This window comes from Suncus etruscus, chromosome 3 (assembly GCF_024139225.1).
Source record: "Suncus etruscus isolate mSunEtr1 chromosome 3, mSunEtr1.pri.cur, whole genome shotgun sequence".
In the NCBI taxonomy this organism is placed as follows: Eukaryota; Metazoa; Chordata; class Mammalia; order Eulipotyphla; family Soricidae; genus Suncus; species Suncus etruscus.
In genome coordinates, this window is record NC_064850.1 from 35,862,061 (window position 1) to 35,878,343 (window position 16,283).

Here is a 16,283-nt window from a genome sequence, read left to right on the forward strand (position 1 = left end):
AAGTTGTGAAAAGGTATTGTGGATTTCTTTTATTTAAAGAAGTTATTTTTCTCTTAGAAATACACTATCTGGGATATCTTTTACATAATCATGGAGAAAGAAAATGAATGAGAAAAAAGAAGATGGAAGAGTTAATATTGTTATGAAATAAGACTAAAGATAGGTGATGGATGGATACAAAGGAGTCCATTTCTGGGCCAGAGAGATAGCATGGAGGTAGAGCATTTGCCTTGCATGCATAAGGATGGTGGTTCAAATCCCAGCAACCCATATTGTCCCTCGAGCCTGCCAGGAGTGGTTTCTGAGCATAGAGCCAGGAGGAACCTCTGAGCGCTGCTGGATGTGACCCAAAAACCAAAAAAAAAAAAAATCCATTTCTTTCTGCTTTTTTCAAAATGTGATGTCTCATAACAATAAAAAAACTAACTAGGAATAATGTTCATTTGAGGTAATCAGAGTATTCTTGTTTTATAACTTTTTAAGTATTTATATTTTCTTATATAGATAGAATAAAAAATGTCTCTGAAAAGATGCCTCTGAATAAAGGTATATTTTAAAGCCATGGGGGGAAAAAGAAAAAAAATATTAATAGATTGTATTGCATCAGACTTGAATTGCTATGCTTCAAAAATCTATTACAAACAAAATAAAGATAAGTGACAAAATAGATTTAACTTCACAGTAAATATTCTAAGTAATTATCATTTCACAACTTCCCATAGAATAGAGCAAGTAATATATCCAGATAATTTATTGGAGAAATAAAGGGACCAACCAGCACTTCAAAGACTAAAAATAAATGTTTCCTTTTTGCCTCTCAAGTTATAGGAGACATCTAATTCTCCAACCTACATTTTCTAGAAGGCGATTTGATGGCCCATGTCAAGAGTCTTCAATATATCCTAAGGAAATATATTTAAGTGCCAGGAAATATTTTTGTTCCATAGTCTTTATCACCACATTATTAATAGGGAGACACTGCTGCTGCCTAGTATGTAAATAAATGGTGTAAATCAGCACTGCAGTATCATTCAGCAGGAACCAGGACTGAAAGCAGATTCTCCTGGTTAACAGAGGGGAGGAGTCCCCACAGGGAGGCAAAAGAGGGAATGAAAAGGTTGAGGGATTGGGGAACTAAAGAAAGGCTTGCAGCTGCTTCACCATTTTCTTAGGGTCATCCCTGCAGTACATCCTTCAGCTTTGCTCAGCTGAACCTGCTTGCTGCAGTCTGAAGAGAGAGCTCAAACAGTGTTGCTACAAAGACTGAAAATCATCCCTTGCTTCCTTTCACACAAAAGCTGTGGCACCTCTTTTAGTGAGACATAAGCAATACCAAGACTCTTGTGGGTTTGGGGATGAAGCACTTGCTTTGTATGCAGGAGCCCCGGGTTTAATCTCCAGTACTACATAGTCCCCCAGTACCACTGGGACCAACCCCCCCCAACACCTCCAGGTATGATTCTAAAACAAAGACAAATAATAATAGTGACACCAGTCTTCATTAGAAGGGATACATTGGCTGATACATTATTTCAGGCAGGTTCAATGTTCTTCTCTAGGCCACTATCATGCAAAAAGTGAGAGAAAGGGTAAGTTAGGTTAAGGCTCTGCCCATAAAAACAAGAAGTCCAGACACCAGTGGTCTTTCATAACAGGAGCATGAGACAAGTTCTACATGGCCACATGCATAGCTCAAAAGAGAACAGGCCTACCAAGCAGGTGTTATCCCATCAATCAAATAATTTACTAGTGTCCATCACCCTTCATGATTGGGTCTGAGAACTGAGCAAATCAGGCAGCTTTCATCTGAGCTCATGAGTCAGATACAGACTGGGTGGCCAGCATCATCAGCCCTCAAGAACATGGACATGGTCACACACACACACACACACACACACACACACACACACACACACACACACACCCCAAATCTGGTTTCACACAACTGGCATGTCATTTGCCCTTCCTGATTTCCAGCATTCTCAGTGCTAGCTTTGTGTATTTCCTTCTCTTGTTTACTCTGCTGATAGGTGTCCAGTGCTTCCTTCTAGACAGTTCTGTCTAAAAGATGATGTTCTCTGAAACTTCACCATACACCTTTGGCGTGACTGTGTAGCATTTTTGATTTTCCTCAGTTCTGTGATCCCAGGATGAGTGTTTTGTTGAGATTCACCATGTAGGTTTCCAACCCTCCTATGTAGCTGTTGTGTTTGAGATATATCATTTAGATCTTTACATGAGGATGGTTGATGACAGGTTTGAAGAAGTTTCACATTTCATAGATTCTTTCAGCAAGTGATCTCAGTGCCCTGAAAGAGACAGTTGGGTGGAAGTTCCAACTGCCTGTCCTTTAGGTTTCGAAGCCTGCTTCTGTAGTTGGAGCAGCTCTGTTGCTATTCTCCAAATAAGTGGGCTGCCAAATCAGAAATCTAGTTTAGGAACTACTTTCTCAGTCTGTGTTAAACATTGGGAAAATAGAGGGGGGAAAGTGCATCTAGCCTGGCATCTTATTTGGAGGGAATTTGTTCAGAATGTAGGGTCCATTTTATACTATCTGGCTAGTTCATTGCTAATGCAGATTCTGCAGATGAACCTGATGATGGTGAAGGTAAGTTTTATATTTGAGGGGAAATTTCAGTTGTTAAGGAGCACAAGAAAGAGAAAATGCCCATAGGTGGGACGTATAGCTGATGTTTACAAAAAAACTCATAACCAACACATGGGAATGGTAACAGGGTCATTTGACTCCTAGTGGTGGAATAAGGGACATACATGAGGCTGGAGCAGTGTATATGTATATGTATGTTTATATGTGTATATGTGTGTATATATATGTATGTGTATATATGTACATTTATGTGTGTATTTGTGTTTATATGTGTGTATACATATGTTTAGAGTATAGTGTTCCAATCAGTACTTCCCAAGAGCTTGTTGTGTGCAAAGTAGCTGCTGGCATTTTTAAGAGTATGAATCATTCTCATAATAACCCTAGGAAATGGCAATATTTTATCAATTAGAAAATGAACCCAAAGGAGGAAATAAGCCACAAATTTTCTCAAAGAGAAAATTGCTCTACGGATTGTTTGTGTTTTTTTTTCTGACGGTGAGATGGTTATTGAACAAAGATTATTGAACCAAGTAGAAAAAAGTTATCAATTTAAAAAGAATGAGATAACAATAAATAAAACCACAGTGTCAAAAAGGAGGAAGAGAGGGAGGGAGGGAAGGAGGGAGGGATGGAAAAGCAAAATGCCTGCTTCAAAGGCTGGCAGGTAGGAAGAGGAAACTGGGGACACTGGTGGAGGAAAATGTACCCTGGTGAAAGAAGAGTGGTACGTAGTCTATGACTTCAACTCAATCTCTATCATTAACAACTTTGTAATCACAATGCTTAAATAAAGTAATTTATATATATATTTTTTGGTGTTTGAGTCACGCCCAGTAGTGCTCAGGCATTACTCCTGGCTCTGTGCTCAGAAATCGGGGGCACAGATGGACCATATGGGATGCCGGGATTCAAGCCACCATTCGTCCTGGGTCGGCAGCATGCAAGGCAAACACCGTACCACTGTGCTATCTATCCGAGCCCCAAAATAAAGTAATTATTTAAAAAAGAATAAAAGAATAACATTATGTATGGATAGAGCAGAAGTACAGTGCTGAGGTTTAGCAGTTTTAGTAGTGGTCGAAACTGGTCACTTGTTTTGCCCCTAAGTGTTTCCATTCTTGTTCTATGGCATCTATGTGCAGACTAGATCTAATGAACCATGACATCTCCATTCTTGCCCCAAATGAGAGGCAGGATATTGAATGTCTCATATATCAGCTTTTTTTTTCAATCCTCTGATTTTTTATTAACTAATATTCTCTGGTTTTATTTTTAATTAATATATTTATTTAAACACCATGATTATAAACATGTTTGTAATTGGGTTTCAGTCATAAAAAAGTACACGCCCCTTCATCAGTGTAACTTTCCCACCACCAATGCCCCCCAAATTCCTCTAAGGATACTCATAACATTCATCAGTAGATCAAACTTCTGAAATTCATTTGTTTTTTTTTTTTTGTTTTTTTGTTTTTTTGTTTTTTGGGAAACACCCGGCGGTGCTCAGGGGTTACTCCTAGCTGTCTGCTCAGAAATAGCTCCTGGCAGGCACGGGGGACCATATGGGACACCGGGATTCGAACCAACCACCTTTGGTCCTGGATCGGCTGCTTGCAAGGCAAACGCCGCTGTGCTATCTCTCCGGGCCCTGAAATTCATTTGGAACAATAAACATCCACAAATAGCTAAAGCAACCCTTAGAAAAAAAGAAAATGGGAGGCATCACTTTCCCCAACTTTAAATTGTATTACAAAGCAATAGTCATGAAAACAACATGGTATTGGGGGGCCGGCATGGTGGCGCTAGTGGTAAGGTGTCTGCCTTGCCAGTGCTAGCCTAGGACAGACCACGGTTCAATCCCCCAGCATCCCATATGGTCCCCCAAGCCAGGAGCGACTTCTGAGCGCATAGCCAGGAGCAACCCCTGAGTGACACTGGGTGTGGCTCAAAAACAAAACAAAAAAAATAATAATAATAATAAAAAACAAAAAAAACAACATGGTATTGGAATAAAGACAGACCCTCAGATCAAGAAAATAGATTTGAGTATTCAGAGAATGTTCCCCAGACATACAGTCAATTAATCTTTGATAAAAAGGCAAGAAACTTAAAATGGAGAAAGGAAAGCCTCTTCAACATGTGTTGTTGGGACAACTCGTCAGCCACATGCCAAAAAGCGAACTTGATCCTCCATCTAACCCTATGAACAAAGGTCATATATCATCTCTAAATATATTCTGAGGCTACGAAGATGATCTGTTCATGGATCAGAGATGCATAAATGATGTGCCAGAACCTGAGTTTAATACCCAGCACCAGATGGTTCTTTCAGCACTAGCTGGAGCCCTGAAGCCCTGAAGGCCTTCTGGGGACTAGTCCTAGTGAACAGGTATGAAGCAATGATACCACAAGAATTAAGAAAGATAAAACAAAATCTAGAGCAGTAGCACAATGGGCAGGGCATTTGCCTTGCATGCAGCGACCTGTGTTCAATCCCCAGCATCCCATATAAAGTCTATCAGGAATCATTTTTGAGCACAGATGCCTGGAGCATCTCTGGGTATTCCCCTTAAAAAAAAAAAGAGGTAAAAACAGACAAGAGAAAAAAGCAAGGGGTGAGGGGGTTCACAGCCTCATTGGCTGAGAACTCAATTCTCTATTACATTCCATATCTACTGTCTTAAATCAACCATCATAGGAAAAGTAAGGGTAATGGTTTACAAACATCTGCTTATCAGTAACCTAACCAGGATAAATTAATTAAAGTCAACAGGACCTACATGACTCACTGGGCATTGGGATTACATGACTGAGGGAGCAACAGAGCTACATGACTGAGGGTTTCTAAAGTGGATTACTTCCTAAAAAATCTTCTCTGGGAATAGTAGCAGAGATAAAAGCAGTTATATATAGTTATATATATATATATAACTATATATATATATATAGTTATATAATATATTCCCCTCCCACTGTGGGAGATTTCCCCCTAGTGATGCCGACTTTCCTGGAAGTAAAGTCCCATCAACCCAGCCCCTCTCCTAGGTCTATCTGACTTAATCTTATCTGGTCCTCTAAACACCACTGTTCCCCAGCTTTGAACTGTCTAGTTCAGTGAGCTGAGTGTTGCCTGAAGTGGCCCCCAGTCCCTAAAATCTATGTGAGGGGCTCCAATTTTTATTTCTGTAATATACATAAAAATTAGTAATTCTAGGATGCTAGAATGAGCAGTAATGAAGGCATGGAGATGATGGCACCTTAGCTCTCTCTCCTTGCAATGCTCATGCTGTTTCCCTCCTTTCATGAAAGCACTAAAATGCTTTTCAAAGTAAACCTTTAGTTCCCTTGTCAATGATGCAAACACATCCACTCAATGTAAATTCGAGATTTAATTCATCCCTGAGAACTAAAGTGGAATGATTTGCAAAGACATGCAAACCTGAGCCCAGAAATAAAGTCTTCCAGTCCTTCCTTAGGAATAAGCAACACGTACAAGTTTTCTGTCCTGCATTGAAAAACTTTAACAGAAAAATGCCAGGGCTTCCTACTAGGGGCATTTTTTTTTAGGTCTGTTCATGGTGACCTGTCCATTTATACTGTCACATTCCTTCCTCTACTACCCCCAAATAGAACTGAGCTAGACTGCATTTGGCATCCACGTGCCTCCTTTCCTCTTGTGAGAGCAAGTTGTTTTGTCAGATGGCTAAGATGAATTGTTCTTAATGGACTCAAAACATTCCTCCTTACTCCTGTGACAAAGATGATGAATTAGAAACCCTCCTTCCCCAAGGTTTCAGCTTTCTGTTGTCAAGTAAGTGTAAGGAAACATGGAAGCTAATTTTGATGAAGAAGTAGCTGTGAAACTAACCGTTCCCTTAGCAGTTGTCAGGAACCATATAAGATCTGGAGTTTCTGCTGCTTACACAATGACTGTGTGCTGGAAAAGGCTTGCCTCCTGGATAAGGGAACAAGGGTGGTCTCTTATAGAAGAGGTAGCAAAGTTGGTGTGTGGCACTTCCTCAGGGCCCCTAGTTATAAGCAACCCATATGGAGACCACATTAGTTACTAGGGCTTCTGTGACAGATACCACAGAGCAGAGACTTCAGCGCTGTAATTTTTATTCATCAAGCCACATTCAAATGTGAGCCACCAATGGTACACATGAGCACAGAAATTCTTGTCTCTGAGTACTGGATGTTTTAAATCAGAGATGAAGGTGTTGGCAGTAGTTCTTTCTGAGGGTATGAGGGAATGAGTTTTGGGAGATGGCTCTCTTCTCCCTATCTCATCCAACCCTCCTCTACCCTTCCCAGTCCTCTCTACTGTGATCCTCCCTGTTGCTCCCAAAGGTTTTCATTTTAACTGTATCACTTCTGTAAATACCCTGTATCCAAATGCAGCCACATTATGATGTAGTGAGGTTCATAGCTTCCAACTTATGGATTTGGGAGAGGACATAATTTATCTCCTCACAAACGTTTGTTTATGCATGAATTGGGGCAGGAGAATTTACAGGAGGTACAACCCCATCCTCAAGATTGTGTTTCTCAAAAAGAGTTAAGAGGAAAGACTTGTGTAGAAAAGTCTTGCCCCAGGAGCAAGAATTAACCTGTGACTGGTCTCTTTACAAAAGAATCCAGTAAAAAAATTAAATCACATCAAATCTGTCCCCTCCTCAAAGTCCCTGTGAACTCATATTCTGTTTCACTCAACTAATAAGACAGATCATGCCTCTTCAACTGATCTTAATGGAAGAAAAAATGGAAAACTCTTTAGTAGGCAACAATTTTATCATATCTTTAATACGAGAAGGAAATTGCAAAGCAGTGTTTCTTCCTTGTTATATATCATAGTCACCTCCCCTCCTCAGTACTTGAGCCACTCAATGGTACAGAGTATAAAAAGTTCCCAATAAGGGGCCGGAGAGATAGTATGGAGGTAAGGTGTTTGCCTATCATGCAGAAGGTCATTGGTTCAAATTCCAGCATCCCATATGGTTCCCCGAGCCTGCCAGGAGTGATTCCTGAGCATAGAGCCAGGAGTTACCCCTGAGCGCTGCTAGGTGTGGCCCAAAAACAAAAACAAAAAAAAGTTCCCAATATTTGTAAGACATACTTCTATCCCTTACATACACCTGAGTCCCTTCTATCTGCTTTTATGGCACATAGGAATTACTTTTAACTGGAAAAAATTTCTTTACTATGATGTTATCTATAGCAAAAAAAAAACCAAAAAAACTAAAAAATATATTTTCTGAGAAGTTGAGTGGAAATGATTTGTATTTCTTTCCACAGATGACCATGCTTCTTTTATATGTTATAATTTTACTTTTGAGTATGCGTGATGTTTCATCAGGAATAATATATAATAGAGGTAAGTGCCAGAGTCTCTTAACCTCTCTGGAATTATACTTTTCCTCACAGGTCACTTAAAATACTTTTCCTTTTGTAACTTCTTAATTTTACTTTCCAGTTTCTCCTGGAATTATTTATTATATATACACACAAACACACAGAATATTAAAGGATGGGTGCCCTTCACTCCTTTATTCTTTCTGTTTGGGTAGTCAGTTATTAAAAAGCAACTTCATTAATGAAGTATATTAGAAAGTAGCTATGCATGTCTAGGTTACAAAACAAGCTCCTCAAAAGACCTGGAAAGATCTTTTTGGGTTTTTGTTTGTTTGTTTGTTTGTTTGTTTGGGGGCCACACCCAGTGACATTCAGGGGTTACTCCTGGCTAGATGCTCAGAAATCACTCCTGGCTTGGGGACCACATGGGATGGTGAGGATTGAACCCAGGTCTGTCCTGGGTCAGCTGCATGCAAGGCAAATGCCCCACAGCTGTGCTATTGTAGTTTACAGGGCAGTCTGATCTTTGGCACAGAAACAGCCTACAATAAGAATAGCACCCGCAACATTAAACAAAACAGTAACCATAAAGGAATCTCTGGAGTTTTGGGGGAAATCTAATTTCCAGAGTTACAACACTATTAAATTTAATATCCAGTTTTTTACCCAAAAATCACTAGTTATATAAGAATGGGGCCTGAGTGATAGCACAACAGTAGGACATTTGTCCAGCACATGGCTGACCCAAGACAGTCCTGGGTTTGATCCTTGGCATCCCACATGGTCCCTGGAGCCTCCCAGGAGCAATTTCTGAACTCGGAGCCAGGAGTAATCCCAGAGCACCACCGGTGTGTCCCAAAAACAAACAAATAAAAAAAATAGCAAAGCATAATTTGTTCAAAGTGGTAGGAGAGAGAAAACAAAACAAAACAGAAACACAGACTATGGTAGATCTGCTCTACCAGAGGTTCCCAAGCTTAATTAACCGCTGTTCCGCTTTTAAGGAAAATATGACTCAGCAACCCCCAACCTAAGGTTACCACTACCCAAATGATTACTCCAACGCCCTCTTCAGGTAATATCACCACTGTGGGAAACACAATACAGCCAAAGACTCCAAACAGCTCTCTTAGAGATGTTTAAAGACTATAAGGAGGATATGGAGAAGAGAAAGGAAACAAGGTCTGGAGAAACTGAAGAGAAACTGAAGAGATTAATAGAATTAAAAACCTAATAAATAAAAGAGGGAAACAAAGAGGGAGTAAAAGTATCAGCTAAAAAGTATAGTCACTAAAGCAAAATGTTCTCAAGAGAAATTCAAGGCATGTTTGAACAGGCCAAAGGGGCGAAAAAAATCATTGAACTTGAAAACAACAGTGAAAATAATCAAGTCTGAGGAACAAATGAAAAAAAAAGGTAAGGAAGCAATATTGGGGAGAAATTGACCAGAGAGTAGGAATACCACTAAGTGGATCAGGACATAGGTTTTAGAAAAAACAGGAAAGCAGAGAGAAAGAGGCCAAACGAGTATTTGGAAAAATAATGACTGAAAACTATCCACATTTGGTTAAAGATATGTATATAAACATTCAGGATGCTTAAAAAAATTCCAAATAAGACCAGGCAGAGACTTTTTTAAAATAGGCACCACATGGCATAGTTTAACCCAGCCAGAAGTTTACCAGAGGACCACCAGACTGCTTTAAGTAGTGCTTTGAGATGCAATGCCCGAGATCAAGCTCATGACCTCCTACATGTTAGGCATGTGCTCTATTTCTTTTGCTATCTTCCTGGTTCTAGAGTCGGACTTTGAGAAGTCAGATAATATCAAAAGTGAAACCTGAAAGCAGAATAGAGGTGTGAATCACCACATGAAAGAATTCAAAATATTGCAGGTTTCTCATCAGAAATGTTGGAGGACAGAAAGTAGAGAAATTATAAATGCTATTAAGACAACGATGACAGCTGAGAATACTCTGTCTGGGACAATGTCCTTTAAGGGTGAAATTAGACAGTCCTAAATAAAAGCTGATGGTATTTGTTCACACCAGACTGGCTCCACAGGAAATTCTCAAAGGCATCTTGCAAGGTGAACTAGCTGATGGGAGACTAGACAGTAAATTGAAGTCATATGGAAAAATAAATACCTAAACAGAAATTATATATGGGAAATTATATATCAAATCTGTTTCTATATTCATCAGAGATTTTAACTCCATTTTAAATTTTCTATGTGATTTTAGAATTTTTTAAAGGGTAGTGTAAAAACTTATGTTACTGTAACTACATAGAAACCAAGTCTTGTTTTCTATATAATTCAAGAATAATCAAAATAAGTTTTATTATTATTGTGGGCCCATACCCTCCTGATCAGAAGTCACAAAACCATCTCCCAATACTGGCACATTGAACCCAGACCTTGCATATGCATGACATATGCACCACCATTTGAGCTACATCCCTGGACCTGAAGATATTTGAGGAGAGAGGTGTAAAGAGATATCACAAAGAACTGAGTACACGTGCAGATTGCTAGAGACCTGAAGTAGATTCCCAGCATTTCATGGTCCTCTGAGAAATACAAGGAGTGAGCCCCAAGTATCACCATTTGTGGCCCATCCCATAATCAAAAAATTTTTGTTTGGGGCACACAGTGAGTCAAGATACAGTTTTGTAGAGTTTTTCACTGAAAAAATTGTTAGAGGGAGTTATGAAAGGTCAGTGTTCTTTTTTTATTTTAAAGCAATATTTAAGTCAAGATGTTGTAAATTTAGATTAGTGTTAGTTCTTTAGAATGTTGACCACGTTATTAGACATAAAAAATAATTAGAGTAAATTCAAAAGGACATGAGAAAGGAATTTAACTGTTTCTATGTAAAACAAACAAAAAATACTTAATGCCAGGGTTAGAGAGATAGTATAGTGGGTAAGATGCTTGCGTTGCACGGAACCAAGCCTGTCACTATATATAGTCCCCTGAGTATTGCCAGGAAGAATCCCAGAATACCACTGGATATGGCCCTCCAAAACTAAAAACAAATAAGTAATGTCATTAGGTAGGAAATAAAGTATAGGGTGCTAGTCACTTAGAAAACTAACAGCAGGGACCGAAGAGATAGCATGGAGGTAAGGCGTTTGCCTTTCATGCAGAAAGACAGTGGTTCGAATCCCGGCATCCCATATGGTCCCCCGTGCTTGCCAGGGGCGATTTCTGAGCATAGAGCCAGGAGTAACCCCTGAGCGCTGCCGGGTGTGACCCAAAAACAAAAAACTAATAGCAAAATAATAGGTGTCTTTATCAAATATTACTTTAAATGTAAATGGGTTTAAAACTCTCCACTCAAAGCCTAGATATTGACAAAATGAATAAAAGCACTTGCTCTACACCATACTATCCACCAGAAATGCATTTTAGATCATGATAAGTGATTTTTCTCCCAAGCCCTGCCTGTTCTTTAGGGCATAGGAATCACTTTCTGTCAATAGCTGTCTGTCAACACATGAATTATTTCTTAAGTCTCTTAACTCCTGACCCTTTAATATGTTCATGAATGTGGAGAACAGTACTCTAGACAGGCTTTCTACCTCCCTCATTCAGTCACATTTTGTTATGATGGTTCTCAGTGTAATTATTTCTGTGACTGCACCCATCACTCTCTGTGGTGAGCTTCATGTCATGAGCTGGACCTTCCAGTCCTCCTCTATTTTGTCTCTGAGAATCATTACACAAATGTTTTTTTGTTTTTTTTTTTTTGTTTGTTTGTTTTTTTGGTTTTTGGGCCACACCCGGTGACGCTCAGGGGTTACTCCTGGCTATGCGCTCAGAAGTCGCTCCTGGCTTGGGGGACCATATGGGACGCCGGGGGACCAAATGGGACGCCGGGGGATCGAACCGCGGTCCATCCGAGGCTAGCGCAGTCAAGGCAGGCACCTTACCTTTAGCGCCACCGCCCAGCCCCCCCACAAATGTTTTTTATTTTTCTTAAAACCCATAGATGAGTGAGACCATTCTGTGTTTATCTCTCTCCCTCTGACTTATTTCACTCAGCTATGAGTGATATATATATATATAATTCATATAGATTCCATATATATCCATGTATAGGAAAATTTCATGACTTCATCTCTTCTGACAGCTGCATAATATTCCATTGTATTTATGTACCATGGTTTCTTTAGCCATTCATCTATTGAGGGGCATCTAGGCTGTTTCCAGAGTCTGGCTATTATAAACAGCGCTGCAATGAATATAGGTGTAAGGAAGGGATTTTTGTATTGCATTTTTGTGTTCCTAGGATATATCCCTATGAGTAGTATAGCCGGATGGTATGGTGGCTCAACTTTCAGCTTTTGAAGGAATCTCTTTCCAGAAAGGTTGGACTAGATGGCATTCCCACCAGCAGTGAATAAGAGTTCCTTTCTTTCCACATCCCCATCAGCACTGCTTATTCTCATTCTTTGTGACAAAAAAATACTAATAAAGAAAAAAAGAAAAAATAGAATAAAAATAGCCAATCTAGAGAAAATGTAAAAACCAACTGTTGATGAAAGCTTCCTTTAACAAGCAAAATTCTAGTTAAACCAAGTTCATGTTATTTAACAGAATTACGCAGCCTCTTCTGGAACCATGATTTCCAAAGAATACATTTCTAGCAGGAAAATTAAAAAAAAAAAAAAGAGAGAGAGTCCAGAACCGATGTCTGGGGACCACAACGATAGTACAATGGACAGGGCCCTTACGTTTACACGTAGTTGACCCAGGCATGGTACCAACACCCCAAATGGTTTCCTCAAACCCTCCAGGAGTGATCCTTGAGCTTAGACCTGGGGGTGAGCCCTGAGCACAGTTGGGTGTGGCTAAAATCAAAGCAAAGCCAAGAACTACTGTTTGGTCATCTCTGAAAATATTGTACCAGAGCCTCACATATAGTATATGTCATTCCAGTCTTTGGGCAAGCATTCCTTTCCAGTATCCTGATACATGTTTAAAATGATAAAAGTGGAAAACTAGAATTTTTTGTTTATGTTTTTGGGCCACATCTGGTAACACTCAGGGCTTATTCCGGGCTATGCACTCAGAAAACTTTCCTGGCTTGGGGGAACCATATGAGATGCTAGGGATCGAACCAGGTCCATCCGGGCTGCCTCTTGCAAAGCCCTACCACTGTGCTATTGCCCCAGTCCCTTGAAATTTTAAAGAGTCATATTTTAAAATATATCAAAATAGTATTTTTTTTTGTTTGGTTTTTGGTGACAGCCAGGGGTTACTCCTGGCTGTGCGCTCAGAAATAGTTCCTGGCTTGGAGTTCATATGGGACGCCAGAGGATCAAACCGAACCACATTCATCCTAGGTTAGTGCATGCAAGGCAAACGCCCTACCACTTGCACCGCTGCTCTAGCCCCAGTACTTATTGATTTAAAAATATTTAGAAGGCATTTATCTTTAAAAAAATATTTAGGGGCTGGAGGGATAGCACAATGGTAGATCATTTGTCTTGCATGCTGCTAACCTGGGATGAACCGGGTTTGACTCCATACCTCCCCTATGGTCCCTGACCCTGCCAGGAGCAATTTCTGAGTGCAGAGCCAGGAGTAAGCCCTGAGGACCTCTGGGTGTGGCCCAAAAACAAACAAACAAAAATAAATTAGAATAAATTAAAAAATAAAAAAATATTTAGAAGGTTTTTAATTGTTTTTATTTTAAGTTTGGGGGCTTCTCCCTGTGGCACTCAGGGGTCACTCCTAGTGATGCAGGGGTGTTGTGATGCCTGAGGGCCACTTTCACCCTTGCACTGGGTCTCTAACCTTTTGTTGTTGTTGTGTTTTCTTTTGGCCATCAATTACTGAATAAGTTTTTTGAAATGAACTAAAATCTACGTATTTTTGCATTGCTTAGGTCCTCTGAAACACCACTTTACTTGTGTCAGCCACGGGTTCGTGTCAAACAATGAGATCATCAAGTTGTATCTTTTTGCAACTAGCTTGGTAAGATTCAATAATACCAGGAGTAATAAGCTCTCAGGATCCTTTATGGGTCCTTACATTAAGCCAATCAGACTGTCCTTTCACATACATTCTACCTTGCTCAGATTTGCAAGGTGAAATCCGATGTAAAGAAGAGCATCCTTGGGGCCCGAGAGATAGCATGGAGGTAAGGCGTTTGCCTTTCATGCAGTAGATTGGTGATTCTAATCCTGGCATCCCATATGGTCCCCCGAGCCTGCCAGGAGCGATTTCTGAGTGTAGAGCTAGGAGTAACCCCTGAGTGCTGCCGGGTGTGACCCCCCCCCCAAAAAAAAAAGAGAAGAGCATCCTGTGTAGCCTGTCTATTCCATTCTCCGATCAGGTAAAAATATCACAGTTAGCCCAGGTAAAAATATCACAGTTCGCCCTTGAACACCCTATATAGGTTGGTTTTATTTTGCCCCCCCCTTTTTTGGATGCCCCCCTCTGCTTTTTGAAATATCAACTATTACAATTTTCAGCTTTATGGACCTTATTTGTCCCTTTGAAGCTGACAGATGTAGCCTGTTAAAGAAAAAAAGGTTACCTCGCATGGCCTTGAGAAAGAATCTTTCCCTTTATAACAAGTACCACATTGAAACTGTCCTCTGGGACCAGGGATAGTTTTATTCTTTTGACTCAAATCATGGCAGATTTTTTTAAATGGCACAGAACAAAATTATATATATTTTAAGAGATCTGTGCATCAAAACTAACAAAAATATACATTAGTTAAAAATGCATGGATTACCTTTAATAAAATCTCTGATTAATATAATAAAAGCAAGCACTCTGCTCCATAAGGAAAAATACATTTATCCCAGAGTATGCCTTGAGTTAATTCTTAGTTTCTCCTGGTCGTGCCAGACATATTTATTTTTTTTATTTATAACTATTGTGAAGTGCATATCATTTGAATTTTTAAAATTTCTCTATATTTGAAAAGATGTATTTGTAATGACACATTCTTTGGGTATTGGGTTGAGATTTGGTTATCTCACCGTTCCCAGAGGGAAAAGAATAATCCCATAACCCCTATCCAGGGAGAACAGGAGAAGCTGGTTTAGAAACATTTTTCTGAAATAAGTAATCCACACAGATATGGAGGATATAGCAGGCAAGAAAACTCACATTGCAAGCTCTTCACCCACATGCCAGTCACTCCAACACATGGAATCACCAACCTAGATGACAGCCCCGGCTACGCTCTCCTGCCTTCCATTTATTGAAATCCAATCCAAGCCCCTCCCCAAGGGGAGGGGAAACAGATGAAAGGTAATGGGAAAACAAGACCAACAAAAAATAATTAAAATACAAATGAGAGGTGGTTGGAGAGATAGCACAGCAGTGGGACATTTGCCTTGCATGCAGCCGACCCAGGAGGGACCCAGTTCGATTCCCGGCATCCCATGTGGTCCTCCAGCCTTCCAGGGGCAATTTCTGAGTGCAGAGCCAGGAGTAACTCCTGGGCACCACTGGGCATGGCCCAAAAACCAATCAATAAAGTTTAAAATATTTTTTAAAAGATATAAATGAGGGGCCGGAGATGTGGCGCTAGAGGTAAGGTGTCTGCCTTGCAAGCGCTAGCCAAGGAAGGACCGCAGTTCGATCCCCCGGCATCCCATATTGTCCCCCCAAGCCAGGGGCAATTTCTGAGCGCTCAGCCAGGAGTAACCCCTGAGCATCAAACGGGTGTGGCCCAACCCCCCCAAAAGATACAAATGAGAAATATTTGATACAAATGGGAACTATTTCAAAGGCCTCAATTTACCTCATATGAGTTATGGAAAAATAATTATCTCAGAGGACACAAGGACTACAGAGCCAAGACTACATCTTGGTCCTAGCTGATATAATCCAGGTGCTCTGGGAGGATTGCCTCGCTTCTCTGATTCTTCATCTTAACCTCTTAAAAAGAGAATTACAACTTCCTTATTGGACAGCTGTGATGTTGAACTTCCATAAGTGTGGTTAGCAGACATAATAATCTTGTGCCTGTTTTTAATAACCACTGAAGTGTGGTGTGTTGGCATTTTTCAGAATGTTTTATGTTTCATAAGACACTTAATTCCTGTGAAATGAGGTCTGTAGGTGCGAAATAAATCTACAATCTCAGATTGGGTGGGTAGCAGCTGATGAACTACCCAAAGCTTTTACACAGGAGAACTCAGTGATGTGTAAGTCAAAGGGGGTGGTCAGAGTTAGGGACCTATTTATAGACCCTTAATTGGAGGGGGAGTGAGCCACACACAGCTATGCTCAGTGCTTACTTCTGTTCAGCAGAACTGCTGTACAAGTCCCTCTCTAGTCCCTCTC

General features: G+C 40.2%; 1 protein-coding gene across 1 annotated transcript in view; it reads left to right on the forward strand.

Moving 5' to 3' along the window:
* The first annotated feature begins 9,687 nt into the window (after positions 1-9,687).
* CATSPERB (cation channel sperm associated auxiliary subunit beta) overlaps positions 9,688-16,283 on the forward strand; it is a 97,760-nt gene continuing 91,164 nt past the window's right edge. The window contains exons 1-2 of the mRNA XM_049770724.1: positions 9,688-9,796; positions 13,861-13,949. Of these exons, the coding sequence (XP_049626681.1) occupies positions 9,688-9,796; positions 13,861-13,949 (198 nt within the window). The remainder of the gene's footprint in view (positions 9,797-13,860; positions 13,950-16,283) is intronic.